Source organism: Physeter macrocephalus, chromosome 1 (assembly GCF_002837175.3).
Source record: "Physeter macrocephalus isolate SW-GA chromosome 1, ASM283717v5, whole genome shotgun sequence".
NCBI classification, from domain to species: domain Eukaryota; kingdom Metazoa; phylum Chordata; class Mammalia; order Artiodactyla; family Physeteridae; genus Physeter; species Physeter macrocephalus.
The window spans coordinates 14,001,637-14,019,901 of NC_041214.2; the positions used below are offsets into that span (position 1 = coordinate 14,001,637).

The 18,265-nt window shown below is 37.7% G+C and overlaps 1 protein-coding gene across 4 annotated transcripts in view; it reads right to left on the reverse strand.

Annotated features, from left to right (window-relative positions):
• The window catches only part of MME (membrane metalloendopeptidase), a 93,518-nt gene that overhangs the window by 43,312 nt on the left and 31,941 nt on the right, over positions 1-18,265 (reverse strand). For all 4 annotated transcript variants that reach the window (XR_003679414.2, XM_024131912.2, XM_028488486.2 and 1 more), the window contains exons 4-12: positions 16,295-16,456; positions 15,231-15,311; positions 15,049-15,144; positions 14,814-14,932; positions 12,801-12,866; positions 4,723-4,857; positions 2,631-2,732; positions 819-955; positions 616-709 (exon numbers count right to left, since the gene is read on the reverse strand). Coding sequence is in view for 3 of the 4 variants with exons in the window: in XM_024131912.2 (XP_023987680.1) it covers positions 616-709; positions 819-955; positions 2,631-2,732; positions 4,723-4,857; positions 12,801-12,866; positions 14,814-14,932; positions 15,049-15,144; positions 15,231-15,311; positions 16,295-16,456 (992 nt within the window). In the remaining variant the exon portion in view is untranslated. The remainder of the gene's footprint in view (positions 1-615; positions 710-818; positions 956-2,630; positions 2,733-4,722; positions 4,858-12,800; positions 12,867-14,813; positions 14,933-15,048; positions 15,145-15,230; positions 15,312-16,294; positions 16,457-18,265) is intronic.

Sequence of the window (18,265 nt, forward strand, 5' to 3'; positions counted from 1 at the left end):
TTTAAAAATATGTCTACATTTTCTTTTAAAGGGTAAAAACTAAAAATTTCAATCAATCAGGGACTTATTTCCTTTCCATGACACCAACCAATGTATTTGTGAGAATTTCTCCTTCCTCAATCCCTCCTGCCCTCTCCCCTCACAATAGGACGAAAATGATGATTCTTTAAATAATGTAGGTTCAGTCTAATAAAAGGTCTTAAGGCTATCTCCAGGTAGGTATATTCTCAGGGGATTGTCCACATCAATGTAGTCCAACTGTCTGAATGTCTAGTATGTTATAAGCACCAGAAAAATCAAATTAATTGAGATAGATACCCCTGAAATTACTTTGAACACAACAAAAAACCAAGCTAGTATTCTTCCATGAATAACCAAGACATGCCCTTCCCGGGCAATTCAATCACGGTGCCAGAGTAGACAATCATAGGACCACAGAACACCCGAAAACTGGCTTTCCTAGGCAACATGGCTTAAATACAGGCAACATACCCAGGATTTGGCATTTTGTCTCTTGTCAAAGTTTACCACTTCTAGTAATGTACATGGCAAGCCTTCATAACCATGGATCGCTTTATGCTTTAAGTCTTAAGAAAAGAGAGATTTTTTCTTCACCTTGCGGAAGGCATTTCTGGACTCCTTGTAGGTTCGGCTGAGGCTGCTTACAAGATCCATTATGAACCGCCAGGACATTAAATTTTGAAGATCTCTGCATAAAAAAACCCACCACCCAGCAACAGAAAAGATGAGGCTGCAAAGCTTCTAAAGAGTGATATTAAATGTAAACTTTGGGGACATGGGCACTCTGACATACCTACCTGGCAGAATATTTGGTAAGAATGAGCTTAAGTTTGGTTAAATATTCTGGAGCATAAACAACCATATCTTCCTCATTTGGAATATTAATATTCACAGTTGACATGATTTCATTTGTGAAATTTGACCAGCTGAATGGCTGGAAAAAAGCAGGCACAAAACATTCAGTAATTATGGATTCCTCTTCTTGGTTCCAAGACTCAGTTATGGTTACAGGGTCAGACATGGTTACAGTGTCAGTTGCATCACTATATAATTATCACAGTGGTCAGTTTGATATCTGTTTGGGATTTTTCTCTAACTGCTTCAATCAATTTTAAAATAAAAATTAGTTCTGTAGCATAATTATTTAAATAAAAGAATTAAACCAACCATTTAAGAGCAAAAGCAAAGCTTCTAAGTGTAGTGAACATATGCTAGAAATTAGGCTCAGTGTCAAATACTTGGTCTAACCAAAATGGAAGAAAAAGAAAAAGAAATTTAGCTGTAAACATAAAGTTTCCTAGGTTTATGCAAAAATGTAAATGGGTATAAAATGTTTATCTCTTAAAGGTGGGTATTAATAAACAATCCATTTGAACACAGTAATACATCTCAGTGGAGCTCATGTTGTAAATGAAAGCACACTGTTGTCCTAGCAGAGGTATAGTAAATGTATAGATACAACACAGATGGTCCAATGAAGATGAACAAAATGTACTTTAAGCTATCAATATCAGGTCTGCAGGCATGCAGTTCTCACACTTCAGAAGCTGGATTTGGAGTTGCCAGAAGATGGAGTCTTATCTATTATTCTTTAAATGGGAATTGTGGCTATTCAACCACCAATGGATATAAGAAAAAACAGCAGAAGTGGAGATTATGCAGATCTTGCTGAAATGCCACATTTCAATGTTTGAGAATGTTTAAGATTACCAATATCTTAGGCTCTATAATTTTATATATATATGCCTAGAAGTATATAAATACACTGATCACTTACTAAGTATGAGATGCTATGTACTTTTCTTGGTTTCCTTTGGCAGTTTGGCCCATTATTTCAAAACATATTTATTAAACGCTTATTATATTAAAAAGCTCTATGTAAGAAATTCCTAACTCAGTAGATTATGCCTTTAAAAAGTCCTTGTTTTCAGCAATTAGTGCCAAAGAGAATTCCATCACTGAATGTGGTGGTTTGTAGATTTTTCCATGAATGTTGCTTCATTACCTGATTGTGGGCATCAACTAATACATAGAATACATCCATAGCCTTAAAAGAGATTATTAAATACTAGCTGAGGAATTACAACTAAGCAAAAAGATGTCAATTGATGTTTATAAATGGAACCTATGGATTTTTCTGTTTCTTGTGTTCTATTTATCCATTATTGCTCTGAACACCTCCATAGATGGCCTTGATGAGAACATGGCAAGTTCTATGAATAAATTATCCTTTTTCAGAGTTAAAAAGAAATCTGGTACTTATATTATTTGACTGTCCAAGTGCAATGGCTATATAATGGTCTTTCAGAAGGATTTTTGCTTTTAATGTTTCCAAACCCTTTTCTATGATAATTTCTAGTATTATTACATAGCTGCCTTGAAAGGACTTTTACCTTTGAAATTCACTCTAATTAAATATAAATATAATTATGTCAAAGAGTTTTTTTTCAAGTCTTTTCATGAAGTCAAATGGTTGATGTTGTCTAAATTCATTCTGATGTTCAATTTATTTCAATAAATAAAAAAATCATTAAATTTTAACAAACTGCATTTTAATATTATAATTTTAGAAATGGCACAATAAGAGAGTACATAAAACTGCTACTTACCTTCCCACTGATCTCTAGTGAAAAGTTATTTTGGATCTGGGCTAATGTCATTTTGTTATAAAGAAGCATTGGATCATTTCGATCTTCAGATTTAGTTGTAGCCTATGGATTTAATTTCTTATCATTATTTTAGATCAAGAACTCTTTAGAAAAATATAACTATATACAAGGGAGAAAGAAATATGGCATAGGTACAACATAACTATATTTAAGTTCTATTCTGTATTTGTGTTATAATTTATTTTGTCCTATCAAGAAGAAGAGAGAAATGTAAGAGATTTTAAGTATATTCAGTAACAATTATCAAGATTTGGCTGCAGTGTCAAGTATAAAATTTTTCAAAAATCTTTATATATTTTCATAACTGCCAAACCACATCAGCAATATTTACAGGCCTCTTTCCTTCTATGGCTAAATGGGCAGCTCAGTTGTGTCTGTGGCTATTTCATATGATAATGACTTTCCTGAATATAGTCATTTCCAGTTTATCTCTCAAATACTCTTTCTCTCACCTACCACCATTCAGTGTCCCAGTTAAACTTCAGACAGGAAAAAGAGTAGAAAAAAGCACAAGGATTTCTACAAGAATTTAAAGCAAGTAAGACTGAGAAAATTCCTAGTACATAACACAGGTAGGTGGCAAATTATCTGAAGAGAGTTCTAGCATCTACTTTTGTGACTGTCCGCTCATCTGGCCTAACGAGTTCAGTGTTATCACAGCATCCAGTATTATTTTTTTCATTGAATCAAAAAAGAAAATTTCAATAACAACTGCCCAACTAGTGGTTGAAAGGAGTAAAAGCAATTTTAAGTGAAAAGAAACAAAATGTAAAAATGGGAACTATTTCTCAAGTGACAACGGCTCCAATTTCCCCTTTAGGTCACTTATTTATTCATTTAAAAATTATGTTTGTAACATCTGCACGCAATAATGTGCTGAACACTGTTAGAGACACATAGGTGATTCAGGGAGGACTGAGACGCTACTACAATCTCAGCGTGTCAGAGGGGAGAGAAAATGTAGACACAAAGGATTCGGAGGTAAGATACAACTACTACAGAAGCTGAGGCTGATCAAAGGAGAACACGGTCTTGGAAGGTGCCAGAGGTAAAAACCCAGGGTAATAAACTGTTCTCCTCTAAAAATTCTGTTTCCAACACAGAACCACATGTAACCCATCAAACTGCCATTCATCCAGCTGCAGCTCCAAGCAAAGTCTGGTTCTGATTCTAGACTTTTGGTTTCATGTAGCCCCAGGAAAGCCAAAATTGCCCTCAAAGATCTTCAGTCTTCAAGATTCTGATGATAAAGTGACGAGCAGACGGGGATTTAAGAGTGCAGGCTGCTGTTTGCAATGTCAGAGAGCTCTGTGGATCCTAGACTGAAACTGACGGTGAGTTCAATCAATAACCCGGATGCTGTTTACAGAGTGCACTCGCTTGAGACTGCAGACCCCGTCAGAGGAACTTCAGACAAGAATGTGCCAACTCAGACTCTAAGGACTGACCTGGAACTAGAGGAAACTCAGGAACACACGCCTTGGGCTTTGCTGATAAACCCCTCCTCTTGGATCTCCCCTGAGCTAATAAGCAGCCTGACAGTCTGAACTCAGTGATATCGTACTGTAGTGTGGCCATGTTCAGAGGCTGATACTTCTTAGCAAAGGGATAGAGACAATTTCTGTGGTCACCTTAAACTTTAAAATAAAATAAAGTAAAATTGTACATATCAAAACTAAAACAGCTTTGCTGAATAGCCAGCAATTAAGTGTGTCCTGAATCTCAAGGGCATCTCAACAACAGTTTGACTGTAAATAGCTAGGATGTTGATGTAATCCACTTATAATAGGTCATTCAGTACATCTAGTTTAATATTTGTCAAATTAAGTATGTCTCCTGGATGTCTGGAACCTGGTTTACTGTAAAATTCCAGTTTTAAAGGTCCTCTTGAAGTCAATGATCCATTACCGAGCTATGCATTTTTATCACTTGGTTAAGGAGATGTACCTTTTACCCTTAAAATACGATAGAGAAGAGAAAGAAATAAAAAGTGGTTGACATTGTTCAGTGTATCAGAGAAAATGTGTTTTACATTGGCAATTTCTTTTTCCAATTCCATAACTTTATTCATTTCCAAAGAAAGCTGTTTTTCATCGACAGGCAGTCCCTTTTCCTGACGAATCAATTTGGCCACAGAAATCATAAAATCCACATATGCTGTACAAGCCTGCAAGAAATAAATGACAGTACATTGCTGAAGAACCTTCTAAATATTCAGCACGGCGCTTTAACTTAAAACTTATTTTCAATTCAGTATTAATTTTTGGTGACAGATAAAGCACAACAAAATAGAAATCCATCCCTGAATCCTAAAAGAAATGACCTGTACAGATTCTCAGAAAGTCAATGTGTCTTTGAATTATAGCAGAACAATAAAGGATCACTCTGAAAGTACTAAGTAACTTATAACCATTTGGTTACGGAGATTTTATAACTTTCAACTTTTAATCAAACAAATTGCTTTAATAAGAATGCAGATGCAAAACATTTGGTAAGCAATAACCTAGTATTTTTTCTTAAATAATAATAAATTCTTTTGCCAAGTTTCCTTTTAACTGGTTTTCTCTGCACACATATATATATGTTTTTCAACTATCCACGAAGAGATGGCCACAAACATATTACATTATCAGGACATCTTTTATTTGTCTTCTCTGGCCAAGCAGTATTTATTTATTTATTTTTTTAATGAGAATGCGTTCCCATGAGCTCCTCCAACACAAATCTGTGGGTTTTAGTTAATTCCAAAGCTGGCTGTCATTACTGTGAAATTTCTAAGATACCATAGATTTGAATATCAGCTTTCTTCTGAGAACTCAAATTCTTTCCATTTTATCTTCACACACATTTTAACTTTATGAAGATAAGCTATAAACTAGTTTTATTATTGACCTTTTATAGAATATATAAATACCTTATTCAAGTTCAGAGTGGCACTGAACCCAGGAAATTTAATACCACTTTCATAACATCGCTATTATTTTCTATCACCAGTTAAAATAAATTAGGATCCCACCACATTCAAATTTATTCAAAATTCAAGTCCCAGCACCAGTTTGGCGACACGCAGACGACCACAATTAGGAAAGCCATACCACACAAGTTTGGGATCGATGGGTAGTTCTATGCTTCAAAGACTTGTCCACACAGGGTAAATATGAAGGAAAGCTGTAGAGTGCTCAAAAATTTCACACTTTCAAGGGGCTTTTACAACCCTCCTAATTGATTATCAGTGAAAGGGGCATCCTTCTAGTCACTGTGAGTGCAAAGGCACATCTAAATTCACAGTGACTCATTAAGAGGATCAAACATAAAACTATTAGGGAAATGAAAATATTTTATCAAGCAAGAACCTAAGCAAAATGTACAAAGTCATTATTAATTTGAAATTCAAGAGGACACTTTTAGATACTGGCATTCCATGACCTTTACTAAATGCTAAGTAAACAATTTCCCAGGGAGAGGGCTCTCTCTTTCAAGGATACCCAGCGACTGTGAGCCTGTCTCGCTGGCATCTCTATCCCTGGATCTGCTACTCAATAGAACAAATTATTTTTCAGCCATGTGTCTGTATTAAAAACCAAATCACTAAGGTAACAGGGAAAAAGGATGTTTTTATGTATATTCTTGCCAACTCCATTCTTTTCCTATTAAAAAGTGATCAGAATTCTTGTTTCACTTTGAAGAAAACAAATATGTCTGAGTTCATACTTCATGGGACCAACTATTCCAAAGTACAAGCATGCAGTGTTTTGAATTAATTGCATTTCAAATCATAGAAATTCATCTGCATTCAGCGGGGAATTACTACTAACTACGAGGGAAATGGTAATTTAAATTTTCCAGTATCAATCTACTGAGATATTTTTTTTTACTCTATGGGATGCTTTTTCATTAATGAGGTGAGAAAACAATAATAAGAGTGTTCTCCTCCATTTCGTTGACTCTGCAAACTGGTTTTACTCCAGTATCTTTATCCTTACAGATCTATTTAAAGACTATAGAATTTGGCAAGCAGTAGAACTTTGGAAAATGCTTCTAGTCTTCTGAGCTGGTAAAGTTTCCCAGAAAACTGGAAGCATATTGTACCATGAACTTCTGAGATGCTTGAATATTTAATACACTTACATGGAATACACTACTTCCTTTAATGAGCTCCACTACCTGGCAACCTATTACAATGTGACTGATTAAAACATGTCTTAGTATCTTGATTATCTTTCCTGGCTTCCAAATTTATCTAGTAGCTGTCAGAACCCAGGCTTACTGCTGCTGTTAAATCCTTTCTACAAGATATGATTCTACCTTAAGGTATTGATTTTCTTCCTTGAGATACTTCTAGATTTGTAAAATGCCAAATAATAGCAATTGTCGTAATTTGGGGAGAAAGTAATCAACACATATTTTAACATTTAAAAAGTACATTGGCCAGGATATTTTTAAAATCAGATGTCAATTTTTCTTTTCTGTCACTAAGAGAGCAACTAGTTATTACAAGGGTTAGAGGCAGCTACCTTTTCTGACAGTCGTAAGGTAGCCTGGTTGAAGCTCTGATACAGTGAATCCTTCATGTGACAAAACAAAAACAAAAACAAATGAAAAGAACCCCCAAACCTAAATGTCTATGTAGTCCTTCCTTTAAAAATAAAACACTGTAAATCCTAAGGCTTATAATAGCAGGTTCAAAGATGCTAACTGGTTTCAGATGGTTGGGTAAAATCCCTAATTGCAGTTTTGTGAGCTTTTAAATTACACACTATTGGTGAGATGATATTTACCAATACCCAACACCATGAATTGTTACTCTAATTAGGACTATCTTCTTATTGCAGGACCAGGCAATAATATTTATATATTGGCTCTGTTCAGAAATTGGACTTCTCCTGCTTAGAAAAAAGCTGATATTTGTTAGAGTTGCCAAAGAGCAAGAGAGTGATGCCATTCCACTATTGTCCTTCACACTTGGTATCTTTGTTAGTAAGTAACAGCAAGTCCCAGGGAGGAACAGATAGCTCTCTGGACAGGTTGGCTGATATGTGTGTACCTTGGTGTGCCAACAACTATGGACCAGGGGTTTCACTTTGAAAGATTCTGTCCCGGGACACCTAGCTCTTACCAATTTTCTGCCCTTCCCTTTCCAAGACATAATGTGGAGCATGAAGTGATTGAAAAGTCACAGAACTGTCTTATTCCTAGCCACTGATGCTGGTGGTGTTATTTAATAGTGTTACACAGAAAAGTTTCCTGAGGGAACACACAGGGGCCCCCAGCAGGAGAGAGATGTTTCCTCTCAGAAGGCTTGGAATTTTTTCCCACTGGAAGCAGCATGTCAGGGATCATGCAGTTGCCAGAACACAGAGGCTTACTCCCGAAAGATGGGCGCAGACACCGAGAATCACGCAGCCGTTCCTGGGGACAGGAAGTGAGAAACAGCGCCCAGTCCTAGCAGGGCTCTGGAGCAGGAGAGACACAGGATACAAGAGGATCCACTGTGCACCAGCATGGGGACTGTTGGGGGCTTTCATCAGGTTATTAATGAGAGAGCCTGCAGATTCATGTGAGAGAACTTATTGTGTAGCTTCTAAGGTTTGTTGCATATGTTTGGGAAGGTGCATGTAGCTCTTTTCACAAACTGAGTTCAGCTGATGTAAAAAATTTCTTTTGTCATATCCAGGAAGTCCCAAGTTCAAAACCTCCTTTATGTTTTGTGGACTGGGTGAAACCTCCTGACTATTAGTCACCTGGTGCCTAGAAAGTACAAAATGAGGTCAGCCGTTTCCTTTGCAGGATCTGGTTTATCAAGTCAACCAAGCAGCAGTCACAGCAATCTTTTTAAAAACCAAATCAAATCACATCTAAATTATCCACCGACCCCTACCCCCAGTCATTCACCTTGTATCATATCATCCAGTTTTATTTCTTTTATAACACTGTCTCCATTTATCTTATTTCTTTAATTTATTTACTTGTTTCTTTATCATCTATCTCCTCCGATTAGAACATGAGTTCCATGTGAATAAGGACCATTTCTGCCTTGTTTCCTTGGTATCCTTACTGCCTAGAAAAGCATCTGTCACATAGTGGAAGCTCAATAAAAATAAAGTTAAATTGTAAGTATATTGAGTAAGTTTCCCTCCCCTCCTATGTCATCAGGCTTCTAATCACAGTCCAAGTCCGGAGCAGTTTCTCTGAGCTTGTATTTTGGGTAAGTGGGCAAACAAAATCCTCTCTAGGTTTACCCTCAGTTCCAATACCTGCTCATCTAAAGGACTGCAAAACTCAGCTTGTGCTCTTTCCAGAGCAGGTACAGCTTAGAGAATTTCCCTGGACTGTGTTTTATTTAGTACACAGGCCCCGGATCAACTCTTTTTTGGCTTCTAACCAACCTGGCCATATTCCAATTCCTCTATCTTCATCCCTGAAATGTTTCCCCCCCTTTTTTTTTAAATGAACATCAAATTTTTCTAAGCGCTCTAAATTTCTTCATGACTCTGGCCTCCTCCTCCACCCCTGCCAGGCCCCATAGCATTATACTATATAGCTTCTAATCTCCAACCCCTTTGTTACCTCCTAGGGCTCTCATTTGCTAGATCAGTGGTTTTCTCACTTTTCTTTTAGCCCTGAAATGCTCTGTTCAAATAATGTTTTGTTAATGTATAAATAAGTAAAATGAATCTTGAAGAATGTAAACATGAAGGTGTGGCTACGCAGAGCACTGTCATTGGCACACACGAAGTGGTCCTTAGGTTCAGAAACCACTACCCTGGCTAATTCTACCTTTTCAGACAGACACAGAACATAAACATATCTATAATCCAATTATGCTCAAGTATTTGGGGTACCTAACCTGCAGATTCCTTATGAAGGAGGACAAGGCAGCAATCAGCCTTGAGAAGCTAAAGAGGTAGAGAAAGGGAAACTTTGGCACCAATTCCAATTCATCCCAATAGAGTTCAGAGACTCTTCTGGAGGTGGTGATTTTTCAAGAAAATTAAGGTTGTCGTTCCTTTCAGTGAATCAATAATCAAGAGCTTTCTCACATGAAGTAGTTGTTTGGTTCCATTTTAAAATTCCATGAATAGGATGATTATTTTTTATGGGCAATATGTATCTTTCATATTGTTTTCCTAGCATAGAAATGTATACTCTTGTATGGGATAGAATTGTTTCAAATCTCACTGCTTCTGTCCTTTGAGGTAGCAATGTGTCATTAAGTGATCTCTTCAGATAATCAGGATACCTCAGAAATAAGGTTCTATCTCTTTAACAAGAGACATCCAGCATGAGTGGCTCCTTGATGAACCCATTTTGAGAACAGTTTCTTCTGCCACGACATTTAGGAAGTTCTATTTATTTCCTGGGAAAGGACACTTTACACAACAAGGTGCCACACAGATAAATCCCAATTTTTAAAATAAATGTATGTATTTGTTCAGTATTTACACAGATGGCTATGTGGCCTTCTGCCTAATATTTGGCCTATAGAACACTGTGTTATTTTTTTTTAACATCTTTATTGGAGTATAGTTGCTTTACAATGGTGTGCTACTTTCTGCTTTACAGCAAGTGAATCAGTTATACGTATACATATGTCCCCATATCCCCTCCCTCTTGCGTCGCCCTCCCTCCCACCCTCCCTATCCCAGCCCTCTAGGTGGTCACAAAGCACCAGCTGATCTCCCTGTGCTATGCGGCTGCTTCCCACTAGCTATCTATTTTACATTTGGTGGGAACACTGTGTTATTAAATTTACATTATAAACTCCTGGAAAAAGAGTGTTTATGTAGTCTTGTTTTAAGCCACATGAGCCGGCTTAATTCATAATTTTAAATGAGATTTGCTCTCCAGGTTTTTCTGTAGAAATAGCACCATCTAGAAGGAAAGATAGATTGGGAACCAGGAGACAGGATCATGATGAGCGGGGCTATAGTAGCTATTTCTCCTCATCTGCTCATAACAGAACCCTCTATTCTCTTTCCTCTTGGTGGAACTATCCATCAAGGGGTCTCCCTTCCTGAGCTGTAGAGATGGGTTGGCAGTACCAACTACCTAATCAGAGAGCCCAGTTCCCTGGACACAGTGATTGGTCAAGAGAAGGGCAGGTGGCTCAAGCAGGAACAATCAGAGCCCTTTCCTCAGAAACTGATAGGAATAAGAGAGATAGAATTTCTTTTTTCTGGATTGTAAGGCTGCCAGGGATCATCTCTGATGCTACAATGGAGAAAGCCTGCTAGAGAAGGACTCCAACACAGAAGAAAGTAGCACCTTGAAAACAGGAAAAGAGATAAGATGGTTCAGTTGAACCCCTGGAACCAGCCATGCCTGATTCATCCCTAGAACTTTACATTTAGGTGTGACAAACAGAAAACATTTTTTTTTTACAGAATTTAAGTTAGAGTAGGTTTCCATTGCTTACAATTAATGTTCCTGACACATGGATCTTCTAATCCATGACTTAAGCAAATCATTTTACTTATTTGGGTCTCTGTTTTCTCATTTGTAAAATGAGGGGTTGAACTAAATTTTCTAATGTCCAATTTAGCTCTTAAAGTCTGTGCATAAGTAACCTTAATCAGTAAGAAAACATACCATTCTGCCATGTAAAAAATATAAGAATATATATCTTTGAGTTTCTATTGCCTTAAGGCCTGTTCTCTCTTTAGGAAGGAAAGTACAGAAAACAAAAAGGAATTGAGGTATTTAAGCTCAAAACAATAACCAGAGGAATACAATATGCATTTCTCAAAATATAATCTAATCTAAAATTAAAAAAAAAAAAAAACAGCCACAGGCTAAACAAAATGTTTCCATATGACCCAAGCCTATGAAAGACAGCTCTAGATTATGACCTTTTCTCGATTATGAGATAGTGTTGAATATAAAATGCACAAATACACCATCAACTTAACAGGATCCTTTCCAAAAGAAAAAAAACAAAAAAGAAACTTTACCACATTAAATGTATACACTAACTGCTGGGTATACTTTGATATCAGGAATGTTAAAATACAAAAAATATATCTATCTTTTTAGGATTGGACAAATTTGCTATGTTTCTAGGACAAAACCCTAAATTTGAAAAACATCCTAGTTGATGACAATGTAAATGTAGTATAATGAGTCAACATTCTTCAATCACCCTCAACTCTGCAATAGGAAGCAGCTAGACAGCTCATAAAGCCAATAGTTGCAACCCACACAATACCTGTAATGAACTCAAATATCCCATACCCATTTGATTGTCTGTGCTATTAACTGTGGACTTTTACAATATATCTTTTTCTTCATTTCAATGTTGTGTAGCCACTCAAAAAGACACTTTACAATGAATTTATTCCATGCTATTTTGAATTTAATAATGAGGCCAAATGCACACTCAGTATAAACATACAAAGCTAATAATTTTAATTAAGAAGTAATTTCAGCCACACCACCATTGTGACCCATTAGAATAATCAAAGGTAAACTTTACTTACTTCTGAGCTACAAAATAATGAGGAAAACATTTATGGAACCAACACCTTCCCCAAATACCTAATAATATATTACACTGCTAAGTTTATCATCTATGGTTCCTTTGTATCAAGAAGCAAAAGCACATCAACACCAGCTTGAGGGAGGCAAGGCTGTGCGGCAAAGCGAAGCAGTTCTGTGGGGGATATGATGACTGTTAGAATCAGAAGGTGACTACAAAGGTTTGTCTGAACCCAATGCCCCTATCTGGGTAGTCCTCTGAAAGTCAAATCAGAAGGCTCTAGAAGAGTGCTGCAGAATAATGATGTGTCTGATACTGGACCATTCCCTGGTCTTCACTGGCACTGACCTAGACCATGATTAATCTGTTCATTTTTTAAATGATCAAATTTACAGAGAAAATAAAACATTTAAAATTGACTTTTCAAAATGGGTCATGTGACTTAAGTACTACGATCAAGACACGAACAAGGAATTTCAAGTTTCTTTGTTTCTTAGTTTAGAATATTCATTCAGTCAAAGGAAGCTCACTATTATGTGTGATTTTCAGTATCTGCCTGAGTGAAGGACATAGAGGGTTAAGTTTAAATTCTGCAGTTTCATTTTATTTTGTTGGATTTTTGGTTTTGTTTTTACCTCTTTATATATTCCAGTGCATTCATAGTAGTCTCTGGAAGGCAGGCCAAGTCGAGGCTGGTCAATCTATACAAAAATATGCGAAGAAAAAAATAAAGTATTCAGTTGATATAGAACAGTTGGACAAATTACAAGCACACCTATCTATGTATGAGCAAGATCCTAGTGTTCTTCTAGCAAATATAAAATCGATAGCTAGTGGGAAGCAGCCGCATAGCACAGGGAGATCAGCTGGTGCTTTGTGACCGCCTGGGGGGTGGATAGGGAGGGTGGGAGGGAGGGAGACGCAAGAGGGAGGGGATGTGAGGATATATGTATACGTATAGCTGATTCACTTTGTTATAAAGCAGAAACTAACACACCATTGTAAAGCAATTATACTCCAATAAACATGTTAAAAAAAAAAGATCCTAGTGTTTTTGTTCTTTATAAGGGTAACAAGCAGACACTGAGTGAATACATAGTTAGGAAATGGTTTCCACACTACTGCGTGTTAAACTGATGGGTAGCTAGATAATCTGGAAGTCTGTGCTGCAGATATTTGAGAAAAACCAAAGAAATCTTGAACAAAAAAAAAACACACGGGGAAGGATTTTTAATGCATAATAAAGGGGGAGGTGAACAAATACATGTTAGAATCTAGGACTAGGGAGCATTATACTTTTACAGTACATTTTGGCTTCCTGAGATTCTAATATGCTCCCCTGAGGGACATTCTCTTCTACCCCCACCCTTAATTGGGACAGAAAAAAAAAAAAAAAAGGTGGAAAACCTCTAAGGTAACTCAAGAAATTCTAAGCTAGCAGAAATCTTGATTTTTTTGAGATCCTCTACCCTAAGGGGATAGAGGAGATTCCTCCTCAGTTCTCTCCAAAGCTGTCCTGCTCAGGACGTGCGGAGACCCAGCGGCCAGCTGAGTGTGTGAAAGAGGTAACTCATCTCGGTTCTAGTGTGTCCAGTCCACCTTGGATACCCAGCAAAAACTTCTGGACATACTCGCGACTTTGTGAGAATCCCTCTTACGCGCCGCATGGTAAGACAGATAAGGTAAACTAGAGCATTTATGGGTGAGAGTGAGAATCCTAGCAGCTGTAAAGAGCCAGGCCAATACAAAAGAAACAGAACCCAGAGGACTGGTAAGGAAAGAGCCAGAAGGCATCCCCACGGGAAGAGCCCTGCTCCTTCTCCAACCTCCTGACCCTCCTTAGGAAACCCCCTCATGGCGATCATGCAGGATACTGGCATTTGAGAGCCAAAGGAGAGAACGGAGGAAGAGAGAAAGGGGTCCACTGTAGGCAAGAGTTGGGTTCAATCTCTTTCATGATTTTAATAAAAATGACTATAAAGATTTATGCAACAGTGACATAATTATGCTGCTGTGACCTGCAACTTTTGGTTAGTTTCTTTTACAGGAGACTAAATAAAAGTCCCTAAACATTTCACTCTATTCCGAACATACTCGTTAAGTAACTCTCGTCCTAGGTAAACCTAAATGAATGCCTTACACTTTAAAAATATCAAATAAAGCCATTTAAAAAGAATGGGATTCTGCTTACCTTAATTGAGAAAAAAGTACAGACATTCTTTAGCAAGAAGCAAAATTGTGTTAAAAATCCCATTTCTATGATCGTTTTGGAATCAATTAGGAACTTCTGATTTCTGACCTGTATTACTTATGTAAACCAGACCATGCTCCTTTCATGAACATACAGAGAAATCAGGTGCTTTTTCTAAACAGGAGAGACGTGAAGTCTTTCCTTTCTTATCATCTGTTTTTATAAAGGGAGAGGTATCTAAAACAAAGGTAGCAGGAAGGAGAGTTGAATGTCTAAAACACAGCGTCAAGAAAACACTTTCAAAGTTGGGAATCCAGGCACCTGTCCTTGAACTTATTACCACCTTGCTCATGCAATTCAAATGAGAATATGCATTATTTCTAAATATCAATAACAACGTGTGTGGAAGTTTTACCGCAATTTAAAGTAACTTTGGCTGTTGGCCACACAAACTTACATGAATTACATGGTTCATAGAGTTTTTATCATCAGTGCCAACAAAAAAATTAATAATGACTTTTTTCCCATATTTAGAATTCAGCTGTGCAATAGATTTCTCAGCTGTCCAAGAAGAACCTAAAGCAATGAAAGGTGAAGTATATCATTAGATGCTTTACTGCATTAATATGATACTATAATAACAGATTTCATATGGAAATAATTTTTTTTTTAAAGAAGGAAAATTGCCTTACCATATGTTTGCTCCCAGTTTTCTGTCACCACTGGCCAATCATATATATCTGGTAACAGTCTGAGTAGAGGATCTCCACCTCTGCTATCAATAGCAGCTTTTGAAAATAATGAATATAAATATATTATGAAAACTATGCATATTTTGGCATACTCCTAATAAAACAAAATACAGAGCACTTACATTCATTTATACAAGATCTATACAATGTTTTTGCTTTCTGCACTGCTACTATATCTTCAGTTTTGGGTTCCTGAAGGACATCTGAAATAGGGTATTGATAAAACACATCAGTATAACTGATTATTTGCAGCTGCAATTAACATTTTCAATGCAGGTTTGGTAAAAAAAACCTTTTGTACATATGTTCACACATCTCCCATTCCAAAACCCTATAGGAAAAACCAAACCCCTCACACCAGATCGTTATTCCTGGTGCAGAACTGGGAGTTAGTTTCATTACCCAGCTTAGATGAAAGTCTTTTTGACTAGCTTAGCTTTTTGTGTGTGTGTGTGTGTGTGTGTGTGTGTGTGTGTGTGTGAACAGTGATGTGTACTGCTCTACCATAGAGAAGTTACTTTTTTTGAAATTGAGATTAAAAAGAAAATAAATACTACAGAGGAATTTGGAATTTAATGTGATAGTCTTCTTGATGGTTGGAAAATAATTATCTTTGTGTGACTGTACTGTTCATGCTCCAGATGAAATGAATGTACTGTTCTTCTTGTTTGGGTATTAGAAAATAGCAAAATTTTTTTTTTACAAAGTAACTTCTAAAAGAGGAGAACAGAGAATGGAGGATAGCAAAGGACTAGACACTGCTTTCTCAACTTCCCAGGGAGAGTGTCTTAACTGGGTTAGAACAGATATACCTACTCTGGGAAGGCATATCTCAGTAACATCTCACAGTGACCTCAACACAGGGCCAGGGCAGAAGGAACATGCAGGTGGTGTTACTGGCAATAATTTAATTTCTTCTGTAAAATGGCACAAAGATGCCATCTCCAGGGATAATAGAGCTTTATCGTGTGTACCTACAAATGAAAGCAGGAATGCTGAGAGATGCCAACATATCCATTTCAGCGTCTACCACCCTCAGAGTGACTCAGCGGTGGTCCACAAAACTTGGAGGGATTATCGACTCTAGTCTTTTGCGATACTCCCCTGTAATCGCTAAGAGCTGTATCTTAAGAAATGGATATATTAAGAGAGAAATCTTTGATGCATAGACACAAACTCCACTAACCTTTCAAAATGACTTCTAATTCATCCCTTAGAATGTCAAAGTTACTGTAACGGGAGCTGGTCTCAGGAATGACGTTGCGTTTCAACCAGCCTCCGCAGGCGTATTTGAAAAAGTCTGTACAAGGCTCAGCAGTGGCATCCATGTTCTGGATCAGTCGAGCGGCTGAAAGACCAGAGAAAGGATGAGATAAAATGAAGGGTGTATTTTTGTAAGTTCGGAAGGGGAAAAAATAGACACACTGTTTCTTTATGATCTAGTCAACCAGACTGATGCTCGTCTTTTTACTTGTGTAACTGTGGATTCAGGTAGAATGACGAGTATTAGCTGTGTACAGTCCTCCTTCCTTTACTGTAGTTGGTTGGTTTTATTCTTGAGAGGTCTGGGTCCTCCTATCCTATATCTCATCCCCTCCTTTAAATAACTAGGTTCTTGCTAGTTCCTATCTCAGATGAAAAAATGAATGCAGGTCTGCCTTAGCCGTCCTGGGCCTGGAGTCACTCTTCACTCTGATAACTTTGGCTGTTGACTCCGCTCTTCAAGGTGTTGTGAACTTTGAATGTCTAGGAGGCTGGCTCCAAGGCATGTGGGATTGTTAATGGATTTTATCGTTTTAGTAAAGATCTGAAGCTACAGTTATTGCTTCGCTTACAAAATTTTTGCAATTCAAATTTGATATCCGCTCTGCGTTTCTCTATGGAGAGTCTGTCATTATAAGATTAGCTGTAAACTTATTAGTTTTTCTTATGTCCACTATTTTATCTTTGAGATTTATGATGAAAGTGCAAATCAACCAACACTGAGTATTTACAGTGTGCAAAACACTGACTGTGGTGGGTGTGGCAATTGATAGAAAGATGTATAACATTTTCATAAAGTATTACCACTGAAGAGAAGAATATTACGTACAGGAGGCTCAATGCCCACAATTTCTACACCTGGAATAGTGAGGAAACCCTTCCACTGCCCTCCCCACGTTCTTTCTCATACAAGTTGAACTGTTTTGCAAGGAAAACAAAAGAGCAATTGAGAATTCATCTGCATCAAGAGAGTATAAATTCTCAAGTGAGCTTCTGAAAAATAACTTCACTTTCTGAATAAATAAGTTAATTAAACACTTTTAAGAATTGCTGAGCTCTGTGGATGTTTCCAACTTGGAATGGTCAATCTGCCTTGAAGCTGAGCCTCAAGCCCCCGCTTCTAACCACTTCTGGACACGTTTGCCTGGCTGTCATCTCAGGTTCCATCTCTTTAGGACTAAACTCTCTGGGCAGCCTCCAAACCAGTCCTCTCCGGACGTTTATCCTTTGCTCTACGATCTGCGATCTGCACAATCGTTATCACAGCCTTCCATGTTTGAAATCTCGAGTAAAATTCTGTATTTCTTGCTCTCCCTTGGGCTTATCAGTAACTCTTTTGCCTCTTTTCTATACTCTTTAGAGGATCAGTGTTAACCTACTTTACATCTTCATCCCTTTTGACCAGAAGTCACCTAACTACTCCTCTAGCTAGTATTATCTCCCTACTTTTATACATATGTCGCGTATCTTTCACAGATTAAACTTCACCAGATACCCTTTTGCTCTGGCCACTCCCTTGCTCAGAAATGTCTGTGGCTTGAGGCTGCCCAGGTTAAATTACAAACTCTTTAACTTGGCTAATCAAGTCTCTACCTTCTCTTTTTTTACCTCTCTGAGTTTTCATACAAACTCTGCTCCAGCCAGAGGGGCTAACTCCACGTGCCACAAACACTCCTGTGCTTCTCTACCTCATGCCTTTGTTTCTCTCCCCCTCACCCCACCCTTTTTTTTTTTTTTTTTTTTTTTTCCGGTACGCGGGCCTCTCACTGTTGTGGCCTCTCCCGTTGCGGAGCACAGGCTCCGGACACGCAGGCTCAGCGGCCATGGCTCACGGGCCCAGCCGCTCCGCGGCACGTGGGATCCTCCCGGACCGGGGCACGAACCCGCGTCCCCT